This window comes from Leucopleurus acutus, assembly GCF_964270905.1.
Source record: "Leucopleurus acutus genome assembly, chromosome: 1".
Taxonomy (NCBI): Eukaryota; Metazoa; Chordata; class Mammalia; order Artiodactyla; family Delphinidae; genus Leucopleurus; species Leucopleurus acutus.
This window is the reverse complement of record NC_139142.1, coordinates 30,849,040-30,875,235: the sequence shown is the minus strand read 5'-3', so window position 1 is coordinate 30,875,235 and position 26,196 is coordinate 30,849,040. Positions and strand designations below refer to the sequence as shown.

Sequence of the window (26,196 nt, the reverse complement as noted above, 5' to 3'; positions counted from 1 at the left end):
CTCGCACCGCGATGAGGAGGGGCCCCCGCTCGCCGCGACTGGAGAAAGCCCACGCACAGAAACGAAGACCCAATACAGCCAAAATTAAATAAATAGATAAATAAAATTAAAAAAAAAAAAAACACTGTGAATAGTTTCTTGTGAATCCCACCGCAGCTTACAGGCGCAAATTCAAATGTCTGTCTCCGTCTCCCACCGCTGCATTCTTTTTTTAATAAATTTATTTATTTATTTTTGTCTGCGTTGGGTCTTTGTTGCTGCGCGCGGGCTTTTATGTAGTTGCAGCGAGAGGGGACTACTCTTTGTTGCGGTGCGCGGGCTTCTCATTGCGGTGGCTTCTCTTGTTGCGGAGCACGAGCTCTAGGCGCACAGGCTTCAGTAGTTATGGCACGTGGGCTCAGTAGTTGTGGCTCGCAGGCTCTAGAGCACAGGCTCAGTAGTTGTGGCGCACGGGCTTAGTTGCTCCGTGGCATGTGGGATCTTCGCAGCCCAGAGCTCAAACCTGTGTCCCTGCATTGGCAGGCGGATTCTTAACCACTGCACCACCAGGGAAGTCCCCCACCACTGCATTCTATATATTGTTTTCCCTCCACTTAATACATCTTTTTTTTTTTTTAACATCTTTACTGGAGTATAATTGCTTTACAATGGTGTGTTAGTTTCTGCTTTATAACATGGTGAATCAGCTATACATATACATATATCCCCATATCTCCTCCCTCTTGCGTCTCCCTCCCACCCTCCCTATCCCACACCTCTAGGTGGTCACAAAGCGCGTGGAGCTGATCTCCCTGTGCTATGCGGCTGATTCCCACCATTGAATATATCTTAAACACCTGTGCATCAGTACCAACTGGGCTTCCTCAGTGTTTTATTTAAATTGAGATATACTTGATATATAGCATTATATTAGTTTCAGGTATACAACATAATGTTTGAATATTTGTATATGTTGTGAAATGATCACCACAATAAATCTGGTTAACATTTTTTACCATACATAGTTAGGAAGTTTTTTTCTAGTGATGAGAACTTTTAAGATTTATTCTCTTGGGAACTTTCAAATATATCATACAGTAGTATTAACTGTAATCACCTGTACATTACATCCTCATGATATATTATTTTATAACGGCAAGTTTGTACCTTTTGTCCCCATTCACCCATTTCACCCACCCCCTACCCCCACCTCTGTCAACCACCAATCTGTGCTTTATACAGTATCTATGGTCTGCGTTTTGTTTTGCTTTGTTTTTAGACCCCACATATGAGATCATACAGTATTTGTCTTTCTCTTTCTGGTTTTTTGTACTTAACATAATGCCAGACAAGGTCTATCCACGTTGTTGCGAATGGCAAGATTTCCTTTTTTATGGCTGAGTAGTATTCCATTATATATATAATCACATTTTCTTTATCCATTCATCCATTGATGCACATTTAGTTTGCTTCCATGTCTTGGCTATTGTACATAATGCTGCAGTGAACATGGGAATGCATATATCTTTTTGAGTTAATATTTTCGTTTCCTTCAGATAAATATGCAGAAGTGGAATTGCTGGATCATATGGTGATTCTATTTTTAATTTTTTATTTTATTTTTCTTTTGCAGTACGCGGGCCTCTCACTGTTGTGGCCTCTCCCGTTGCAGAGCACAGGCTCTGGACGCGCAGGCTCAGCAGCCATGGCTCACGGGCCCAGCTGCTCCGCGGCATGTGGGACCTTCCCAGACCCGGGCACGAACCCGTGTCCCCTGCATCGGCAGGTGGACCCTCAACCACTGCGCCACCAGGGAAGCCCTATTTTTAATTTTTTGAGGCACCTCTGTACTGTTTTCCATAGTGGCTGTACCAGTTTATGTTCTCATCAACAGTGCACAAGGGTTCTCTTTTCTCCACATCCTTGTTAACACTTGCTCTTTATTGTCTTTTTGATATTAGCCATTTTTACAGGTGTGAGGTGATATCTCATTGTGGTTTTGATTTGTTGAGGATTTTTGCATCTATTCATCAGTGTTATTGGCCTGTAATTTTCTTTTCTTGTATCTGGTTTTGGTATCAGGGTAATGCTGGCCTCATCAAGTGAGTTTGTAAGTGTTCCTTTGTTTTGTGTTTTTGGGAAGACTTTGAGAAGGATTGGTATTAGGTTTTTAAATGTTTGGTAGAATTCACCAGTGAAGCTGTCTGGTCCTGGACTTTTGTTGGGTTTATTTTTTTTATTTTTAATAGTTCCATAGTAATGCATTGCATGGATATATTATTTATCATGTTACCTGCTGATAGATATTTAATTTGTTTACAGCCTTTTGCTAACACAAACCATGCTGCAGGAAATAATCATACAGATGTCATCTCACATGTGTCTAGATATAATATTAAGATAAATTCCTAGAAATGAGATTGGTTGGTCAACAGGGTAAATGCTTTTGTAGTTTTGAAAGAGAGTGCCAAATTGCCCTCCAGAGGAATTGTACCACTTAACTGGCATGCCCGCAGGCAGTGTATCAGAGCCTCTTAGTGCTCCTGTGTGACACAGCCTCACATAGTTTTGCGATTTTCATAGGTAAGAAATAGTATCTTAGAGTGGTTTTAATTGGCATTTGTCCTACTTTGAGTGGGATTGAGCTGCTTTTCATAAGCTTCAGGGTCATTTTTTCCCTATTTTTCTGTAGTAGTTCATATGTTTTATCCATTTTCTACTAGGTTATATGTTAAGAATTAATTATATGTTAGTCCTCTGTAATCTAATTGCAAACATCTAATAGTTTTTATAGTTCATCCAATTTGGAATTTATTTTGCTGTAAGCAATATATGAGTGTCTAGTTAAAAAAAAATTTTTTTTTGATAGGCAATTGTCCCAATCAACCTAATGTATTAAACAGTCCTGTCTTTTTCTCAGTGATTTAAATGCCACCTTTCTAATCTAAGTTTCCCTGGGGGTATTTGCATTTGGTTTTATCAATATGTCTTTTCTTACATGAATACCATACTTTTTTTAAAAAATAAATTTATTTTCTTTTATTTATTTTTGGCTAAGTTGGGTCTTTGTTACTGTGTGCAGGCTTTCTCTAGTTGCGGTGCGGGGGGCTACTCTTCGCTGTGATGCGCCGGCTTCTCATTGCGGTGGCTTCTCTTGTTGCAGAGCACGGGCTCTATGCGTGCGGGCTTCATTAGTTGTGGCTCACGGGCTCTAGAGCGCAGGCTCAGTAGTTGTGGTGCACGGGCTTAGCTGCTCCGTGGCATGTGGGATCGTCCCGGACCAGGGACGATCCTATGTCCCCTTGAACCCGTGTCCCCTGCGTTGGCAGGTGGATTCTTAACCACTGCGCCACCAGGGAAGCCCAATACCATACTTTTTTTAGTAATCTTAGTTTTATGTATTTTTCCTTCTTAGTAATAGTCTTACCTTGTTATTTCTTCTTCTTGTTATTTCTTTGGCTATTCTTGCATGTTTATTCCTCCATTTTGTTACATTTCCCAGGGATGTTGCTGAATTTTTTACTGAAAAGTATTGAATTTTGGATTACTTTAGGGAGGGAAGTTTGATGTCTTTATAATATTGAGCGAAGGTGAACTCTTCATTTCTTTTATGTCCCTTAGTAGATTTTTTTTAAAGAAGTTTTCTTTATGTTAACCTTGCACATTTTCCCTTAGGATTATTATTCTTAGATTTTAGTTTCTAACACTACTGTAAGTGCAACCAATTCTTTCTAACTGATTGTTGCTTATTATGTAAGAAAAATCATGATTTTTTAAAAAACCTTATTTTAGAATAGTTCTAGATGTATAGAAAAATTGTAAACATAGTTCAGAGAGATCCTATGTATCCTACACCCAGTTTCTCCTGTTTTTAACATCTTAGTTTACTGTGGCACATTTGTCACAAGAAATGAACCAATATTAATACACCATTATTAACTTACAATCTGTACTTTGTACAGATTTCTTCCTTTTTTTAACTAATGTCCTTTTTTTCTGTTCCAGGATCCCATCCAAATCTATTGATTTCAATTTATTAAATTTGCAACCAGACACTGTAGAATTAGGTTATTCTTTCTAATAAGTTTTCTGTTTATTTTAAAAGGATTTTCAGATATGCAATTATATTTGTAAATAATAATTTTAACTTCTTCCCAATATTTATACTTTTTTCTCTTGTGTAATTGCTTGGTATGGTACTTTACATATCTATTGATGTAATAAATAATGTTGAAAATACGAACAACCTTGCCTTGTACCCTTCTTTAATGGGAATTTTAGTGTTTTACCATTGAGCGTACTAAGTTTCTTTTGGAATATAGATTCTTTTTTCTTTACTATGTTATGGAAGTATTTGTCCATTTTCCAGTGACTTCTGGTGGTTCACTATCAGACTAATGTTTACCTCTGTGTATTCTGAGGTCTCACAAGTCTTACCTACGTCGTCGTCTTGTTTGTAGTTAATCTTTGTTTTCTCTGAACCATTTCTACTCAGAGGTCTCTTTGTTTGCTTATCTCAGATTTGTCACTACATTGCTCAAGCATTATTAACAAAGTCAGATAGTTCTTGTGCTATTATATGCCCATGCACTATCTCCTTTCAAGTTTTCTCACTAAATACTCATTGTAGCCCTGTGAAGTGAAGATACCGTTTTTATCCCTATTTTTCTGATGAGGAAACAGAGGCTCCTAGAAGTTAAACCACTGGTTCAGGGTTATGTAGATTGCCTCTGCCGTTTTTCCCTCTGGCCTCCGGAGGACCATCACGGTCACCCTCCACCGTGTTCCTCCACAGTCTTGCACGGTGCTTTTCTGATTAATCTGTTTCTGAAAGCCTACTTGTGATTGATTGGGATGAACTAAGTGTCCCTGGATCTTTTTCAATATGTATTCTGAATCTAGAACTCTCAGAGCTGGCCTTGAAATCACCATCTAATTATATCTTTAATCTTGGCTCCCCTCCCCAACTAGCATATTATATGAATACAGTGGAAGCCCATTATAAATCTCCCAGGGATTTAGTTACGGTTCTCACATACAGTTAAAGTGAGATAATTTGTCTCACTCATCATTTTGGTGGGAGAGGTTAGTTAGCCTTGTTCTATAGAATGTACAGGCATACCTCGTTTTACTGTGCTTCGCTTTATTACGCTTCACAGGTACTGCATTTTTTAACATGTTGAAGGTTTGTGGCAACCCTGCATTGAGCAAGTCTTTTGGTGCCGTTTTCCCAACAGCACTGTTCTCTTTGTGTCTCTGTGTCACATTTTGGTAATTCTCACAATATTTCAAAATTTTCATTATTATCAAATTTGTTATGGTGATCGGTGGTCGTTGTTTACAATTGCAAGAAAATTCTGACTTGCTGAAGGCTTCGATGATGGTTAGCATTTTTTAGCAATAAAGTATTTTTACATTAAGGTAAAAATACATAAGGTAAAAAGTACAAAAAAATAAGGTAACAAGTACATTTTTTCTAGCCATAATGCTATTGCACAGTTAATAGACTACAGTATAGTGTAAATATATATATATATATACACACATATGTTCATGCACTGGGAAACCAGAAAATTTGTGCGACTTGCTTTACTGTGCTCTTCACTTTAGTGCAGTGGTCTGGAAGCAAACCTGCAATATCTCCAAGGTATGCCTGTATTATAAATGGATTTTACGAAAATTTGATATCCTTTTACTAGTTGGTCTTATACAGGCCTCTTTCCTTGCTGTGTTTCTATAAAATACTATTTCTTCTCGCCGCTGCTACTACTATTACATGTGCTCCTTCACTCCAGCTACAGAGATGCAACATTTGCAGTCTGTTTATATCCTGTCCATTACAGTCTTTTATGAACAAAATCTGGAACTGTGGTCCTTATGAACAGGTCAATAGCAGCAAGGGAAGCAATTGTTTCAAGGACTGGCACTTTTCGGGAAATTCTGACCTAGCTTTGGCACAGCGGTGCTCTTGGTTTCTAGCGGGTAGAGGCCAGGGAAGGTGCTAAACATCCTATATTGCATAGGACAGCCCCCAGCAACATATAAGATGATCGGGCTCAAAATGTCAACAGCGCTGGGGCTGCGAAACTTTGCTCTAGAGCATTCCTTCTTAGTGGGTATGTTGTTGTCCTCAAGGGGGCAAAAATTAGTTCTTGGGTTGGGGGGTGGTAGTCAAATATTTTTGTGTACAAAGTACAGATGTGCACACAGTATATATAGATATACAGTGTTCCTGTGGTGGTAAACTTTCATGAGGGGCAGTGTTTAGAAAACCTGCACTTCTGTGTGTTTCTCCTTTACTCTCACACTGCTATACTCACAGCACTTCTGACACCAGATGTGTGGGGTTTTCCCCCACACAAGCAATTCTCTGAGACACTGGCTGGGAGTCCTACAGTTTAATTCAACTCTGATGCTGTCCACCTGGAGACAGCGTCAAATCCCACAGGTTAAGTTCTCAGTCCCACGAGACTGCTCCTCTTCCCCACAATTAAGATGCCAGTCCAAAGTCCAGGTTGTTACTTGTGCTTCTGACCGACTCACTGTAAATCACTGGCTCCTGTGACCCCATCCTGAGGTTTGATTGATTTCCTAGAGAGGTTTACAGAACTCAGGAAAACAGTTTACTTACTGTTTACCAGTTTATTATAAAAGGCTATGATAAAAGATACAGGTGCACCTCCAGCTGGAAGGGATGCATAGAGCAGTATATGCGGGAAAGAGCACGAAGCTTTCATGCCCTCTGTGAGTGTGCCACCCTCTAGCACCTCCCTGTGTTCACCAACCTGGAAACTCTCAGAACGTCATACTATTGGGATTTTATGGAGATTCCATCACATAGGCATGATCAATTATTAACTCCATTTCCAGCCCCTCTCCCCTGTGGAGAATGAGAGATGAGGCTGAAAATCCCAAGCTTCCAATCATGGCTTGGTCTTTCTGGTGACCAGCCCCCATCCAGGAGTCCACCCAGAGTCACCTCATTAGAACAAAAGGCATTCCCATCACCCAGGAACTTCCAAGGGATTTAGGTGACAGGAACCAGAGCCAAAGACCAAATATTAGAACAGAAGATGCTCCTTGCGCTCTTACATTTAGGAAACCGCAAGGGTTTTAGGAGCTCTGTATCAAGAACCGGGGACAGAAGCCAATCTATGTATTTTTTATTATTTCACAGGGAGTAATTAGGGAAAAAATGCCTAAAAAGACTCCTTAGGAGAGCAATAATTAAAAAAAAAAAGTTGAGAAACACTGCCTTGGAGGGAGACTGTCTAGTGTAGTGGTTAAAAACTCAGATTCTTAACCACTAGAGTCAGACTGGATGTAAATCCTGTTTCTGCCACTTACTGGCTTCAGGCAATGACTTCATTGTCTAAGTTTTCTTATCTGTAAGATAGAAATAATAATAGCACTTTCTTCAAAGGATTGTTGTGAGGCAATCCATTTAAAGTACCTGGCACTTGGTAAAACAATAGTCATCCTCCTTAAGATGCTCAAGGAGAGGAAGGATCCTATTTGTCGCAGTGTTTACAGTCCTTAGAAGAATATCTGGGGCTTAATAGGTGTTCAGTAAATATATGTTGAATGAATGAATAAAAATCTTATTTACTGATTTAAGTGTGTCAGAGTTGCCGTTATGGAAGCTGAGGAAATGGTGGTAGTAAGCTATACTCTCCATTCTTTTTTTCTGGTAGGCAGCTTTCATATTTATCTCACCTAACGTCTAGTGTGTGATGCACTCCCTATTTTAGCATTTACTTTTAAAGGAAGAAGTGGATTATATAGCATGCAATACCATCATTCTGTTTCAAGCCAATTGAGTGAGCTCAGGGCAAAAACGAAATATGGGTTTTGTTAGTACTCTCAAGAGAGCTAGTATACTTTTTTTTTTTTTTTTTTTTTTGTGGTATGCAGGCCTCTCACTGTTGTGGCCTCTCCCGTTGCGGAGCACAGGCTCTGGACGCGCAGGCTCAGCGGCCATGGCTCACGGGCCCAGCCGCTCCGCGGCATGTGGGATCTTCCCGGACCGGGGCACGAGCCCGTGTCCCCTGCATCGGCAGGCGGACTCTCAACCACTGCGCCACCTTGGAAGCCCGAGAGCTAGTATACTTTTAATTATAAATTTTACCGACTTACATTCTTGTGCTAGGACCTCAGCTTGCAATTTATTCCGTTCTATTTGAGTGAAACATAAAAGAATACACAAGTAATAATGTTTGATAACCTAATTTTTTGTGTATATTCGTATTTTATTTAAAAATATTTATTTTTGCTTGATCCTTGTAGTTTTACTTTGGCTTAATGCTTTTGTTATTGAATTAAATTCTTCTGAGTTTTAAGCCTTAAATTTGAACTGTTGTTACTTACTTTGTGCTTGTATAGTACACTGCTTTTATAGGAGTATAGCTAACTAGTGCAAGAAGAGTCCCATTATTTTACATATGTTTGCCTATAAAATAATCTCACGGAATATATCCTGAACTATTGTTTTGTGAGGTATAGTAAAAAGGTAACCTAGCTTCCGTTCTTTAGAATTGCAAAGTCATGTTGACAGATTTCTTATTTTCACTTACTATAAATCCTGAAAAATTGTTTCAATAGAATATATCAGAAACAAATAGAATAAAGAAATAGGTCAAAAAAAAGAAATAGGTCAAGCAATTTATGTTGGACTTTATGAGATGGCTTCTGGTCCTCATATTTACCGTTGAGATGAATTGTTTTTATCAGTTTACTCAGGGATTTATTTAGACTGATAAAACGATTAAAAGAGTGATTCATACAGCAAAATGTCAAGTTACTAATTTATGATATGAATCAAGATAGTTCTTAGTATAGGATATCCCATTCTCTTTCCAGGATGGTTAGGTTTACTCAGAAAAACACGTAAATCAAAACATTGGTGCCTCTCCAGAAACAGACACACAGATCAATGGAACAGGATAGAGAGCCCAGAAGTAAGTCCATGCACTTATGGTCAATTAATCTACGACAAAGGGGGCAACAATATACTAGGGAGAAAGATAGTCTCTTCCAAGTGGTGCTGGGAAAACTGGACAGCTACATGTAAAAGAATGAAATTAGAACATTCTCTAACACCATATACAAAAATGAGCTCAAAATGGATTAAAGACCTAAATGTAAGACTGGATACTATAAAACTCCTAGAGGAAAACATTGGCAGAATAGGCTTTGACATAAATCGCCGCAATATTTTTTTGGATCTGTCTCCTCAAGTAAAGGAAATAAAATCAAAAATAAATGAATGGGACCTAATTAAACGTAATAGCTTTTGCACAGCAAAGGAAACCACCAACAAAACAAAAAGACAACCTTCTGAATGGGAGAAAGTATTTGTAAATGATATGACTGGTAAGGGATTAATATCCAACATGTGTAATCAGCTTATACAACTCAACGTCAAAAAAACAAACAAGCTAATTAAAAAATGGGCAGAAGAACTGAGTAGACGTTTTTCCAAAGAGGAAATGCAGTTGACCAACAGGCACATGAAAAGATGCTCAACATTGCTAATCATAGGGAACTATATATCAAAACCACAATGAGATAGCACACCATACCTGTCGGGATGGCTATCATCAAAAAGAACACAAATAAAAAGTGCTGGAGACGGTGTGGAGAAAAGGGAACCCTCCTGCACTGTTGGTGGGAATGTAAATTGGTGCAACCACTGTGGAAAACAGTATTTTCCACAGTTTGAGGTTTCTCAGAAAACTAAAAATAGAACTACTGTGTGACTAAGCATTTCCTCTCCTGGGTATATATCTGAAAAAAAAACACTAATTGGAAAAGATATAGTCACTCCAATGTTCATAGCAGCATTATTTACAATTGCCAAGATATGGAAGCAACCTAAGTGTCCAATAGATGAATTGATAAAGCAGCCGTGGTATATATATATATAATTGAATACTACCTAGCAATAAGAAAGGATGACATTTTGCCATTTGCAGCAACATGGATGGACTTAGAGGGCATTATGCTAAGTGAAATAAGCTAGACAGAGAAAGACAAGCACTGTATAATATCACTTATATGTAGGATCTAAAAAATAAAACAGGCTAGTGAATATAACAAAGAAGGAGACTCACAGATGCAGTGGTTACCAGTGGGGCGGGGGGGGGGCAATATAAGGGCAGGGGAGTGGGAGGTACAAACGCTTAGTGTAAGATAGGCTCAAGGATTGTTGTATTCTACAACATGGAGAATATAGCCAATATTTTGTAATAACTGTAAATGAAAAATAACCTTTAAAAATTGTAAAAAAAATTTTTAAATTAAAAACAAAACATTGGTGCCTCTCAATGTTCTTATAATTTCATTTGGGGGGCTTTTTGGTAAAGAACAGAATCAGTCTCTAGATAATACCATCTGGATAATATTGAAAGATAAATATGTACTGGTCTTTATTTTAGATGCATGAATATCTCTATATTCCAGTTTTTATTTGCTGTTCTGACATATTTTAATAACCAATTATAATTTCCAGATGTATATCAGTTATTTTTTTTACGATACTTCAGGTTGGCTGTTGCTTGATGGCTTGGGAATTTAATCTCATCAGGAAACCATTTCAACATAGAGGAAAGCGTGAATTTGTTTTAGAAAGGATTTTTGTGTCATTAATTCCATCTATAGAGTTTGGATTGTTGCATATTCTATTTGAGGACCAATACCTGTTTGTTACCTTCATTTTTGAAAAATTTCTAAAATTTCAGTGTGCTATCTTTGAGAAATTGTAGACAGGAATTGTTTGAAGAATCTTTTGGAATTACGTGATGATTGTTTTTTTACCCTCCTTTTGTTCTTAATAGTAATCTAAAGATGATTATGGAAACTGAGGGAAAACTCTGCTGTTAATGTACATTCCAGTTTTTTTCTTTCTCACCATCTTTTGTAGCATTCTGTCTCTAGTCTGCCACATTACTATATATATTTTAATACAAGCAAACCTCATTTTGTTGAACTTTGCTTTATTGTGCTTCACAGATACTGTGTTTTTTTTTTTTTTACAAATTGAAGGTTTTGGCAGCTCTGTATCAAGCAGGTCTAATGGCACCATCTTTCCAACAGCATTTGCTCACTTTGTGTCTCTGTGTCCCATTTTGGTGATTCTTGCAGTATTTCAGATTTTTTCATTATTTGTTGTGATGATCAGTGATCCTCGATGTTACTGTTGTAGTTGTTTGGGGGCACCACAAACCGTGTCCACATAAGCCAGCGAACAATTGGTAAACGTGTCTTCTGACTGCTCCAGCTGTTCTCCACCTCTCTCGGTTTCCTCAGGCTTCCTTATTCTCTGAGACACAACAGTATTGAAATTAGGCCAATTAATAACCCTTCAGTGGCCTTTAAGTGTTCAACTGAAACTCTCTCACTTTAAATTTCTCATTTTAAATAAAAAGCTATAAATGATTAAGCTTAGTGAGGAAGGCATGTCAAAAGCCGAGACAGGCTGAAGGCTAGGTCTCTTGCACCAAACAGCCAAGTTGTGAATGCAAAGGAAAAGTTCTTGAAGGAAATTAAAAGTGCTACTCCAGTGAACACGTGGATGACAAGAAAGTGAAATAGCCTTATCGCTGATATGGAGAAAGCTCGAGTGGCCTGATGATCAAACCACCCACAGCAGTCCCTTTAGCCAAAGCCTCAGCCAGAGCAAGGTCCTGACTCTCCAATTCTGTGAAGGCTGAGAGCGGTGAGGAAGCTGCAGAAGAAAAGTTTGGAGCTGGCAGAGGTTGGTGCATGAAGCTTGATGAAAGAAGCCATCTCTGTAACGTCAGAGTGCAAGGTAAAGCAACAGGTGCTAATGTGGAAGCTGCAAGTTATCCAGAAGATCCAGCTAAGATCATTAATTAAGGTGGATACACTAAACAACAGATTTTCAGTGTAGATGAGACAGCATTCTATTCGAAGAAGATGCCTCCTAGGACTTTCATAGCTAGAGAGAAGTCAGTGCCTGCCTTCAGAGCTTCAAAGGACAGGCTGATTCTTTCATTAGGGGCTGGTGCAGCTGGTGACTTTTTTTTTTTTTTTTTTTTGCAGTATGCGGGCTTCTCACTGTTGTTGGCCAACAGGCACATGAAAAGATGCTCAAGGGCCTCTCCCGTTGCGGAGCACAGGCTCCGGACGCGCAGGCTCAGCGGCCATGGCTCACGGGCCCAGCCGCTCCGTGGCATGTGGGATCCTCCCGGACCGGGGCACGAACCCGTGTCCCCTGCATCGGCAGGCGGACTCTCAACCACTGCGCCACCAGGGAAGCCCCTGGTGACTTTTTAAGTTGAAGCCAATGCTCATTTACCATTCCAAAAATTCTAGGGCTCTTAAGAATTATGCTAAATCTACTCTGCCTGTGCTCTATTGGAAAAGCAAAGCCTGGGTGACAGCACATCCATTTACAATATGGTTTACTGTATATTTTATGTCTCAACAGTAGATCTCACTCTTGAGACCTACTGCTGAGAAAAGAAGATTCTTTTCAAAATATTACTGCTTATTGACAATGCACCTGGCCCCTCAAAAGCTCGGATGGAGATGTACAATGAAATTCTTTTTTTTTTTTCATGTTTGCTAACACTATCCATTCTGCAGCCCATGGATCAAGAAGTAATTTTGGGCACTTCCTTGGTGACCCAGTGGCTAAGACTCCGCGCTTCCAATGCAGGGGGCCCGGGTTCAATCCCTGGTCATGGAACTGGATCCCACATGCTGCAATTAAGAGTTCACATGTTGCAACTAAAGATCCTGCATGCTGCAACTAAAGATCCCACATGCCGCAACTAAAGATCCCCCACACTGCAGTGAAGATCCCATGTGCCCCAACTAAGACCCGGCACAGCCAAATAAATGAATAAGTAAATAAATATTTTTTTAAAAAAGGAGTAATTTCGACTTTCAAGTCTCATTATTTAAGAAATACATTTCTTGGGCTTCCCTGGTGGCGCGGTGGTTGAGAGTCCGCCTGCCGATGCAGGGGACACGGGTTCGTGCCCCGGTCCGGGAGGATCCCACATGCCGCGGAGCTGCTGGGCCCGTGAGCCATGGCCGCTGGGCCTGCGCGTCCAGAGCCTGTGCTCTGCAACAGGAGGGACCACAACAGTGAGAGGCCCGCGTACCGCAAAAAAAAAAAAAAGAGAAAGAAAAATACATTTCTTAAGGCCATAGTTGCCATAGATAGTGATTTCTCTGGATCTGGGCAAAGTAAATTGAAAACCTTCTGGAAAGTATTCACCATTCTTGATGCCATTAAGAACACTTGTGATTCATGGAAGGGGGTCAAAATATTGAACATTAACAGGAATTTGGAAGAAGTTGATTCCAACCCTCATGGATGACTTTGAGGGGTTCTGGACTTCAGTGGAGGAAGTAACTGCAGTTGTTGTGGAAATACTAGAGAACTAGGATGAGAAGCAGAGCCTGAAGATGTGACTGAATTGCTGCCATCTCATGATAAGAAAAAAAATTTTTTTTTTTGGCCACACCACGCAGCATGTGGGATCTTAGTTCCCCGACCAGGGATTGAACCCACGCCCCCTGCAGTGGAAGCATGGAGTTTTAACCACTGGACAGCCAGGGAAGTCCCTCATGATAAAATTTTAACAGATGAGGAGTTGCTTCTTAATGGGTGAGGAAAGAAAGTGGTTTGTTGAGATGGAAACTACCCTGGTAAAGATGCTGTGAACATTGTTGAAATGACAAAGGATTTAGAATATTACAAAAACTTAATTGATAAAGCAGTGGTAGGGTTTGAGAGGATTGACTTTAATTTTGAAAGATGTTCGAGTGTGGGTAAAATGCTATCAAACAGTGTTGCATGCTACAGAGAAATCATTCATGAAAGGAAGATTCAGTCGATGTGGCAACCTTCATTGCTGTCTTATTTTAAGAAATGGTCACGCCCACCCCAGCCTTCAGCATCCACGACCCTGATCAGTCAGCAGCCATCAGCATGGAGGCAAAACCTCTACCAGCAAAAAGAGTATGATTCACTGAAGGCTCAGATGATGTAGCATTTTTTAGCAAAGTATCTTTTAATTAAGATATGTTCCTTTTTTTAGACATAATGCTTGCACACTTAATAGACCACAGTATAGTTTAAATGTAACTTATATGCACTTGGAAACCAAAAAATTCATGTGACTCGCTTTATTGCGGTGGTCTGGGTCCACACCCACGATATCTCAGAGGTATGCCTGTGTAAGGCTAGATTCCCCGACTCCCCAACAATTATCCCTCAGCAAAGAAAGAATTACCATATTATCAGAGTCGTTACAAAGTCTTTTATATTACCTGCTGCTTGCTCAGTTACTTTTTTCACCCAGTTGCTTTTTTGTGTTTTAAACATGTTTTTTTGGTTAAAGTCCTAAAAAACTTAACATATCAATAGGTATAGTAACTATTACTAGGGTTATAACTTAATAATTTGCAAGTATTGAATGTCATAATAAATTATTAAAGGTAAAACAATATGTTACTCAGTTGGAGATAGGAATATGTATTTATGATGTGAATGGAAAAAGAACAGTTGTCCTAATGAAATGCTAATTGATATTTGTTATAAGCAGAATTTCCAGTAACAGTATCATGTACTTTTAAAAAGTCTTGTAACTTAAATGACATATACCAAAATGATGATGATGTGCTATGTAAGCCTATGTTAAATAACTCATGATGGCTTTTGTGATGAAGAAAGCTCTGTTGCTAAAGGTATATGTAAATGAATTGAACAAAATTGTTTTATGAAACAGGGTAGAAATATAGTATATCTAAATATATTTTATAGAACATTTTAACTGTAAAGACATTGACTTTCACCAAAATTTACAGGTTCAGATTGTCTAAAAGCCTTTTCTTTCCTTGTTGGGAAAATTAAAAGTATAGGAAAATTCCTATAAAGTATAGGAGATAACTTTAGTCCATCAGTATACATCCTTGCTTTTATTTCTTAGGACTCTTATTCCCTCCCTTATTTTTCACGTTTGTGCCCTGACTTCTCATTTATGTTTTATATATGCCTATCCTGCCTATCTTTAGCGCCTAACACATATTATTGGTGATGAGTTGTATGTACTATATTACTTTGGTCTCTTTGCAGCTTGTTAATATGTATTTTTGAATGTTGCTTTCCTACAAAGAACATTCTACTGTAGATAAAAATGTAAATACAAATATATGTTTTAGAGTGACATAAATATAAAATGCAAATATAAACAGAAAAATATCTAGTATTTTTAATGATTGTATTTGTATTAAAATAGTATGTAGATAAAATTCAAACTTCTGCAGAAATATGGGTAGGTTCAAGTTCCAGTAGTCACTTGTAAACCAGTGCCTTTGGGGAAAATGTATTCTGAGTTTGTTCGAGGTTCTTAGCTGGCCTGCTGAAATCAATTTGACTCCCTATGTAGTTGGAATTCTAGGAAGTTATATTTTGGGTTTTTTTTCCTGTGGGCAAGTATGCCTGAATCCTGACATTGGGAGTAGTTTCTTTTTCTTCTGCAGCCCGTCCTATGAAAGGAGGTATTTACCTGCAGTGCTTAATTGTCAACCCCCGAAGGGGGCTGTGACAAGGGCCGAATCCCTAGAGTTAGGGTTGTGACACAAGGGCTTTCCTAAGTCCTTTGGGGGCAGCCTACATACAAAAACCCTAAGGTTTAAAAACAGTCCTTTTCTTTCTGATCCAATCTCTTTCTTTACCCCTAATTAATAGTCATTGTCTACAATTTATGGGCAATATTTGGTTACTAAGACCTTCTCCCTCCCTTTTCCCCCAACATTCTCTCTGTTGGCCAGAAATGAAAGGGGATACAGATATGGAACTGAATTCTGCACTTTGCAGGAATTAGCTTATGCATTTATCTTTTTTTGTGAATAAGCCAGAAGGGATTTTCCATCAGGATGAGGAAGTACAGGTATTCCCACAGCTTCAGGTATACCAGTAGAAAAGCTAGAACCCAGGGCCAATTGGCTATCTTGGTATAGCTTTATGAAGACTGGTTCTTAATTCTTTGCCCGGTTGGCCATTTGTGCCCAGCAGAATAGCCATAGGCCTGATGCATTTAGGGGTAGCCTATGGAAGGAAGGGAGTACCCTTGTTATCGCTGTCTAGTTTTTCTTCTGAAAAAGTTTTAAGAAAAGTTAGTCCGGATATTATTGATGGATGGAATTTATAATTTAGGACAGGATTAGTATCTGTGGTTCCCTGTCCCATCCCCGGGGCATAAGGCATACTGCTTCAAATTCTGCTAATTTTTGTTATCATTTACCAGATTTTTTTGGCTATAATTTTATTCTTACTTCCTTTTCTATTACATGTTGACAGAGCAGACAGGACTTTAAAGCTAAGAAAAATTTAAGTTCAGTTTTTCTGTCTAAATATCTCAGTGATTGATTGTGTTGTAGCTTGGTAAAAGCACCAGCTACCTTGGTAGTTGGCAGCATTCAGTGATCCCAAACCACACAAGGAGGGAAGCTTGGACTTAAAAGGAATAATCTGAATGAATTTAGTGTTTTGAACTTGGAAGCGAAAGTGTTACTCAGTTTTTTCTTATAGCTGGATATCGAACTATGATTTATCGTAAGGCAGCAAAGAAAGGCCTCAGGGGAATGACAGTTGTGTTTATTAATTACAAATTTATGGCTAAACATTTTGAGGAAAAATATCTAATTAAAGGAGATGTGTAGAAACGTGACCTTCTTGCTATCTATTTGTTTTGAAAGGCTGACCTAAATTTGTTTTTTCACTTCTACGATTCTGTTTTGTTTTTCTTTTCTTTTGGCTGTGCCACATGGCTTGTGGGATCTTAGCTCCCCAACCAGGCATTGAACGCAGGCCCCCAGCAGTGAGAGCACGGAGTCCTAACCAGGGAAGTCCCTTCTACGATTCTCTTAACAGTCAATCTACTATTTTAGAGACAGTGAGGTTCAGTCTTCAGTGTTTGCGTCGGAAGTTTTCCTTCATAGTACAGAGAGACCCTCTGCCCCTCGTCCCTAGTTAGTTTCTTTTCGTGAAACTTTGTCAAATAGTTTCTGAAAGCCATTGTTTTTCTCATTTTTCCAGTGATTTCTGTGGAACCAGTGGAATTTTCCATGATAATCCCAAACCAATGCTTTCTGTGTAAATTGATAGACTTTCTCACTGAAAGGGAAGAGCAATTACTGTCCTATGTTTGCTAGCAGTTACTTTGCTTCATAGTTGGATGAAACTGGGGATGTTGGAGATTATAGATTTGTACTTGGCATGTATGAGGGGGAAGTGCTTGATGATATTTTGTTTGGTGACGATATCTTACTGGTGAGAGAAGAAAATAAACTTTGATTTAGAGCAGGTATCAATAAACTACGGCCCATGTAGTTTTTGTATGGCCCATGAGCTAAGTAAGGATGGTTTCTGCAGTTTTTAGCGGTTGGAAAAAAATCAAAAGAAGAGTAATACTTTATGCTATGTAAAAATTAAATGAATTTCAAATTTCAGTGTCTACAAAGTGTCCATAGAGTTTTATTGGAAAACACCATGTTCATGTTCACGTTCATGTATGCTGCCTATAGCTGCTTTCAGACTACAACAGCAGTGTTGAGTGGTTATGACAGATTATGACCTGCAAACTGTGAAATATTTTTTGTTTCAAACAGAAAAAGTCTGCCAACCCCTGATTTAGAGACAATTGGGTATCATGATGAAGAGCAAGGACTCTGGAGCCAAACTGCTCCTTAACGTCTCATTCTGAGACCTTGAGCAAGTTACTTACCTCTTTGTGCTTCAGTTTCTAAATTTGTAAAACGGGAAGAATGATAGTGCTGACTTCATGAGGTGAATGTGAGGGTTAAATGAGTTAATATACATAAAGCACTTAGAAACGTGCCTAGCACATGGTGTTCACTAAGTGTTAGATGTTAGTTGATATCTAAGTATGTTAGTTGGCACTAAGTATTGTAACATGAACTGGAAAAGATGCAGTGAAATCAGTTCTAATTGAGAACAGCTACAAATATATTAAGGAAGGATACGCATTTGTTAACAGTATGCTTCAGATCTCGACTCAGTGGTGTAGAAAATAGAGAAAATTAAGATTCCACCACAAAGCATAGACAGTGAACATAATGTCTTTACATTGCTGCACAATGAAATGAGCATTATGTAAAGGATAGCTTTTCTGCCATGCAGTGTGCCTGCCATAGGGGAGAATTATTCACTTGAGTTTTGAAATGAAATGTAAGATAAATTTACTTCAGGGCACTGTTAATTCCGGTATGACCATTTCTGTGATTCCAAGTGGCTCTCTCAAGAGTCCTATCAGAAATATATTTGGCGTCTTGAATAGCTTGAACCTATCACTCCTGGCTGAAATAATACAACTTTTTAACGTTCAGGATAACCTGTCAGAATTTAAGAAGTGGTGTAAATGGCTCAGTCTCCTAGCTTGTTTCTCAACATTTGACTTTCCTCACCAGAGAGAAAAGAGTGAAACATTCGTCCGTCTAACTTTTTAAATTGTAGTAAAAAACACGTAACATAAAATTTACCATTTTAACACATTTTTAAGTGTTCTATTCAGTAGTGTTAAGTATATTTACATTGTTGTGGAATGCATTTCCAGGACCTTTTCATTCTGCAAAACTGAAACTGTACACCCATTAAACAACAACTCTTCACTCTCTCTCCCACCAGCCCATGGCAACCATCATTCTGCTTTCTATTTCTATGGATTTGACTACTTTAGATACCTCATATAAGTGGAATCATCCAGTATTTTGCCTTTTTGTTACTGGCTTATTTCACTTAGCATACTGTTCTCGAGGTTCATCTGTGCAGCAGCATGCGACAAGAGTTCATTCCTTTTGGGCTTCCCTGGTGGCGCAGTGGTTGAGAGTCCTCCTGCCGATGCAGGGGACACGGGTTCGTGCCCTGGTCCGGGAAGATCCCACATGCCGCGGAGCGGCTGGGTCCGTGAGCCAGGCCTGCTGAGCCTGCGCTCTGCAACGGGAGAGGCCACAACAGTGAGAGGCCCGCGTACTGCAAAAAAAGAAAAAAAAAAAAAAAAGAGTTCATTCCTTTTAATGTTGAATAATGCATCATACATATAGACCACATTTTTTTTTATCTATTCATCCATTCATAGACACTGCTTTGCTTCCATCTCTTGGCTGTTGTGCATAATGCTGCTGTGTACATGAATGTCCAGATATCTTTTCGAGATCCTGCAGTTTATTCAAGATTCGATTTATTCTTTGGAATAAATACCCAGAAGTGGAATTGCTAGATCATATGGTAATTCTATTTTTAATATTTTTGAGGAACCACCATACTGTTTTCATAGAGGCTGCATCATTTTACTGTCCCACCAACAGCGTACAGAGGTTCCAATTTCTCCACACCGATGCCAACACTTGTTATTTTCTGTCCTTTTTTTTTTTTTCTGGTTAATTGATAGTAGCCATCCTAATGGGTATGTGGTAATATTTAATTGTAGTTTTCATTTACATTTCTGTTCATCCAACTTCTAAGAGGATTGATCTTATGTAAAGTATCTAACATAGTTCTTAGTAAGGAGGCTTACTACAATTTCGGGAGCTATGTTTGATCTGAATATCTAGAGCTCTCTGACAGCTGTTAACACTTCCTGCCATTCAGGGCTGTATAATTGAGAGTTAAGGTTTTTTTTTAACTTCTTGCAAATAAGGTGACAAACGGCCTTGATGTGGAACTTGACCTATTGATAAGGCATCCATTAATGAGAAGAATGTAGATCATGTCTTTGTAAAAGGTGAAAGCTAATATACTCTTTTTCTAATATGAAAACCTTCTTATCACTATTAAAATTTTAGCTCTCTTTTCTAACTATAAAAGAAAGACATGCTTATTACCAAAAAATCAAGAAAATACAGTAAAACGTAAGTTTACATTTGGAATACAACACATATTGTATATGTTGCTGCCTGTAGCTGTAGTTTTTACTGTTAGATTCCATTGGTAACTAGTCTGCCGTTTTCCATTTTCCTTTTGATTTTCAATTGAGGTCCCCCCCACCCCCAGTTTTTGGTAAAAGTCTTATGCTGCGAGTGTAAGAGTTTCTTTCATTTTTACGCTTGTGAGAGAAATTGCTGGATCTTGGGTGATGTATCTATCAGTTTATATTTCTACTAGCAGTTTACAAGAGGTCTGGTTGTCCATACTTAATTTTGTCTGATTTCTTAATTTTTGTTCATTAAGATGGGTGTTAATGATACATTGTTGAGGTTTTACATTGTATTTTGCTCATTACTGATGAAGTTGAACATGTTTTCATGTTGTTTTTATTGGCTGTCTATATTTTTCTGTGTAAGTTCTGTCTGTTGTCCTTTATTTTCATTGGTCTGCCTCTTTGTTATTGATTTTGAAGGAATTCTTTATATTTATTCTTTATATAATATACATATTATATATATACACATACATATATAAATATATACATATTGCTATATACAGTGATACATGTTTTTAAAATAATTAATTTCATGGAAAGTCATTTTATTTTAAATACAGCAGTGTGTACATGTCAATCCCAAACTCGCAATCTATCCCTCCACCCCACTCTTCCCCCCTGGTAACCATAAATTCGTTTTCTAAGTCTGTGAGTTTGTTTCTGTTTTGTAAGTAAGTTCATTTGTATCTTTTTTTTTTTTTTTAGATTCAGCATATAAGTGATATCATATGATATTTGTCTTTCTCTGTCTGACTTCACTTAGTATGATAATCTCCAGGTCCACCCATGTTGCTGCAAACGGTATTATTTCATTCTTTTAAATGGCTGAGTAATACTGTATATATGTACAATATTCCTTGTATATATGTACCACATCTTTATCCATTCATCTGTCGATGGACATTTAGGTTGCTTCCATGTCTTGGCTGTTGTAAACAGTGATGCAGTGAACATTGAGGTGCATGTATTTTTCTGAACTATGGTTTTCTTCAGATATATGCTAAGGAGTGGGATTGCTGGATCATACAGTAGCTCTGTTTTTAGTCTGGAAATGAGGGTGTTGAACTAAATGATCTCCAAGAATTCCAGTTCTTAAGTGAACATATCATATGGAAATCAGCATCATGCAGAACTTCTATAAATATTCTAAGCAGTGTATGTGTTTGTATGTATTTATGTGCATGTTTACTTTGAAATTTTTGTCAATTTGTGTGTGTGTGTTTCTGTTTGGAAAAAGTTTTTCAGGGAACTTTTTTTTTTTGCAATGAATGTTAGATTTATTAAAGCTATAAATTAACTTAGAATTTTAAACTCACCTCTTTACAAATTGAACACATTTTAACAATCATTTTTAAGAGATTCGGTTTTTTCATGTAGCTTAAGATCCCTTGAATTTAAATTGCATTTATAAATTTTAAGTAAATTATGTAAATTAACAAATCTTTGGAGTACTTAACTCTTCTCAACCTGGTATTTATGGATTTTGTAAGATTTTAAATACATTTTATAAGCCTAGATCTGTTATTCAATGACATTTTAAATTGAAGTCACCAGTGTAATTTTTTAGATTACACCAATATGAAGGGCTTCTTAATCTAAGCATTTAAAAATACCAAATAGGACTTCTCTGGTGGTGCAGTGGTTAAGCATCCGCCTGCCAATTCAGGAGGCACAGGTTCGATCCCTGGTCTGGGAAGATCCTACATGTCGCAGAGCAGCTAAGCCCGTGTGCCGCAACTACTGAGCTTGTGCTCTAGAACCCGCGAACCACAACTACTGAAGTCTGTGCGCCTAGAGCCTGTGCTCCGCAACAAGAGAAGCCACCACAGTGAGAAGCCCATGCACCGCAATGAAGAGTAGCCCCCGCTCGCCGCAACTAGAGAAAGTTGCAGCGATGAAGACCCAACGCAGCCAAAAATAAATAAAATTAAAAAATAAAAATACCAAATATTCACCTATTATGCCTGCACTCAACCCAAAAGTATTAAACTTTAGGCTTGATTTACTTTCTTTTCCCGCCTCCCAGTTCCAACCCACACTGTTTCCCTCTCTCTACCTCCCAAATAACTGTCTTATTTTTTAAACTTTTATCATATCTGTCTTTGAAACCTCCCTGGTTCATTAGAACCTTTTCAATTTCACCTTCTCAAGCGATTTGAGGATATCTTTCCAAGTAAATTTAGAGCCATGTTCTCAGATTACTGAGGTGAACCTTATGAAAACGTGAAATCTAGAGCTGTAAACACCTGGGATGATTTTTTTCTCATGAAAAGGGGCATAACTTGAGCCTAGTTTTATAGGCTTTGCTAACAGTGACTCTGAGTCATGCCTTTCAAGTGGGGTGTTCTCCAGCCTGCCAGCCCTGGACTCATGTCCACATCACTGAATTCTCAGGTATGATGGGTGTGCAGTCCCCATGCCCAGGATGCTTCTGACTTATTTCAATAAATCTATTTATTGCTTGATTCTATTCTGTATTCTTTTATTCGTTTTATTTGGCAGGTTACAATTTTTCAGTATTTTAAGCACTTAAGTATTTTAAAATAAAACATTTGGATTTTGAATGTCCCCCATGTCTTATCTGGTTTTATAGTCATAGTTCTAAGGTTATTCTCATAAGTTTTAACTTGGAATTTTCTAGAACACAAAGTTTATATCCTAAAAAAAAATTACAGGGAGCACATAAACAGAGATTATGTGTATTTGGATCACAACCCTGTCTTATTCACATATTATATAATGTGATCCCTTAACTCTCTACTTGTATTATAAGCTTTTTGGCATGGACTTTGTAACAGTGCTGTCCAGTGGACATATATTGTAAGCCACATATGTAATTTAAAACTTTTCTAGTAGCTACATTAAAAATAAAAGTAACAGATGAAATTAACTTTAATAATATATTTTATTTAACCCAGTATAATTAAATATATTTCAACATGTAATCAGTATAAAAATTGAGATATTTTGCATTCTTTTTTTCGTACTGAATTTTCAAAATCCAGTGTTATTTTATTCTTAGTGCACATCTCAATTCAGGCTAACCACATTTCAAGCACTCAATAGCCACATGTAGCAAGTGGCTACTGTATTGGCTGGTGCTGTCTTATACTTTTACAACTTAGTGCTAGGAACACAATTGTTGCTTTGTGTGAGAATGTGTGTGTTTATTATTTTAGTTACAGATTTCTCTCATTGAATAAAGTATAAGATATTTTAAAATTCCTGTCTTTATTTTCTTTCTCTTTAAGGCCCTTCCTTCTTCCATGATTATAGTAGCAGTCTATTGTCCTGTGATAGCTGCTGTTTTCATTGTTCTGAAGATGGTCAACTATCGACTCCACAGAGCACTTGATGCTGGAGAGATTGTAGATAGGAACACAAATGATTTCACAGATCAGCGAGCCAGAGCTGAGCAAGGCAACTGTTCAACAAGGAGAAAAGACAGCAATGGCCCAAGGTAAGGAAACCCATGCCACTCAGTTTGTAACGATGTACAGTGATGCATGTGTACAATGATGTGATTATTGTGTCATGCCTATTCTGTTTACCTGGTTTTAAGGCAGTGGTAGATCTTACCACTGTTGATACAGTGACAAGTGTGATTGTCACATTAGACCACAGCAAAGCTGACTGGCTATCTGGGGATAAATCAGTATCCTTGGCCTTGTTAATAAATAACATTTTAGAACAATAATAGTCATAATAGTGTAATAGTTATTCATACCAAAGACCAAAACCAATGGAAAACAGGTTAAAGAAATAATAAAACATGGCTTTATAAATCTAAACATTTATTTTTATACATATAAATAAAATGTGTATATATATCTTAAGCAGACTGTGATATTTTACTTGACATTTATAATCTACAGTTTTCATTTTATCCATTGTAAATTTTTTTCAATTTTATATTCTTACCTTAGAAACTTAGCTGTTCCTTCCCTAGATCTTAGCATGACTGACTTCCTAGGGTTCAACTCTGTGTAGCTGTCACCCCTTCCTGGAGGCGTTCCTGGAGCCTGTCTCAGCTAAAATAGTCCCCTACTGCCCTCAGTCACATTCTATCCCATTACCTTGGCCTCACCCACTTTCTCTTTCTGACAGAGGGATTTATTTATCATAGTCAAAAGGTTATAGTGACTTTATAGAAATAATAGGTGTCCCTAATATAATTTTTAAACAGTTGCTATATGAGCACTTGACATTTTTAAGCTCATACAGTCCTCAAAAACAATTCTATGAGATGGTTGCTGTTATTATCCCTGATTTGCAGATGTGGAAAGTGAGGTGAGAAAGATCAAATAATCTAGGCTGTCAAGCTCTGGAGGCGAGGCCGTGCTTTTAACCACTATGCCATGTTTCCAGTCAGTATAATATGAAATATTTCAGGTTCAAGATATAAATAATATCACTAAAAGTGGGTACTCAATATCTATTAAGACAGGTAATGTTTCTGTATATTCTCCAGTGCACTGAAAACCTTCATCCTTTTTCAGTTACATTTTCCTCCATCCCTAACATGATTACCCTGTTTGTTCATTGAACAGATATTTTACCTTATAATAATTTTGTTAATAGCATAAATCACTATCTGAAATTATCTTACTTAATCATTTGTTTGCATTTATAAGCTTTCTGAAGGCAGGGCCTTGTTTTTCTTACAAACTATTATATTCCCAGGTTCCAGAACAGTGTCTTGCACTGATAGGTACTCAGGAAATACTTTGAACTACTGAAAATACTATTTCTGTGATAGTATTTTTTTGTTTGTTTCTTTGTTTTTTTATACAGCATGTTCTTATTAGTCATCAATTTTATACACATAAGTGTATACATGTCAATTCCAATGGCCCAGTTCAGCACACCACCATCCCCACCCCCCCCTGTGGTTTTCCCCCCTTGGTGTCCATACGTTTGTTCTCTACAACTGTGTCTCAACTTCTGCCCTGCAAACCGGCTCATCTGTACCATTTTTATAGGTTACACATACATGCGTTAATATACAATATTTGTTTTTCTCTTTCTGACTTACTTTACTCTGTATGACAGTCTCTAGATCCATCCACGTGTCAACAGATGACTCAATTTCGTACCTTTTTATGGCTGAGTAATATTCCATTGTATATATGTACCACAACTTCTTTATCCATTCATCTGTCGATGGGCATTTAGCTTGCTTCCATGACCTGGCTATTGTAAATAGTGCTGCAATGAACATTGGGGTGCATGTGTCGTTTTGAATTATGGTTTTCTCTGGATATATGCCCAGTAGTGGGATTGCTGGATCACATGGTACTTCTATTCTTAGTTTTTTAAGGAACCTCCATACTGTTCTCCATAGTGGCTGTATCAATTTATATTCCCACCAACAGTGTAAGAGGCTTCCTTTTTCTCCACACCCTCTCCAGCATTTGTTGTTTGTAGATTTTCTGATGATGCCCATTCTAACTGGTGTGAGGTGATACCTCATTGTAGTTTTGATTTGCATTTCTCTAATGATTAGTGATGTTGAGCAGCTTTTCATGTGCCTCTTGGCCATCTGTATGTCTTCTTTGGAGAAGTGTCTATTTAGGTCTTCTGCCCATTTTTGGATTGGGTTGTTTGTTTCTTTAATATTGAGCTGCCTGAGCTGTTTATATATTTTGGAGGTTAATCCGTTGTCTGTTGATTCATTTGCAAATATTTTCTCCCATTCTGAGGGTTGTCGTTTCGTCTTGTTTATGGTTTCCTTTGCTGTGCAAAAACTTTGCAGTTTCATTAGGTCCCATTTGTTTATGTTTGTTTTTATTTCCATTACTCTAGGAGGTGGATCAAAAGAGATCTTGCTGTGATTTATGTCAAAGAGTGTTCTTCCTGTGTTTTCCTCTAAGAGTTTTATAGTGTCCGGTCTTTTACATTTAGGTCTCTAATCCATTTTGAGTTTATTTTTGTGTATGGTGTTAGGTAGTGTTCTAATTTCATTCTTTTACATGTAGCAGTCCAGTTTTCCCAGCACCACTTGTTGAAGAGACTGTCTTTTCTCCATTGTATATCTTTGCCTCCTTTGTCACAGATTAGTTGACCATAGGTGTGTGGGTTTATCTCTGGGCTTTCTATCTTATTCCATTGATCTATGTTTCTGTTTTTGTGCCAGTACCACATTGTCTCGATTACTGTATCTTTGTAATATAGTCTGAAGTCAGGGAGTCTGATTCCTCCAGCTCCGTTTTTTTCCCTCAAGACTGTTTTGGCTATT

General features: G+C 37.9%; 1 protein-coding gene across 6 annotated transcripts in view; it reads left to right on the top strand.

The window, feature by feature from the left end:
* The window catches only part of PCNX1 (pecanex 1), a 168,762-nt gene that overhangs the window by 7,955 nt on the left and 134,611 nt on the right, over positions 1–26,196 (top strand). For all 6 annotated transcript variants that reach the window (XM_082844795.1, XM_082844794.1, XM_082844796.1 and 3 more), the window contains exon 2: positions 23,210–23,418. In XM_082844795.1, the coding sequence (XP_082700921.1) occupies positions 23,210–23,418 (209 nt within the window). The remainder of the gene's footprint in view (positions 1–23,209; positions 23,419–26,196) is intronic.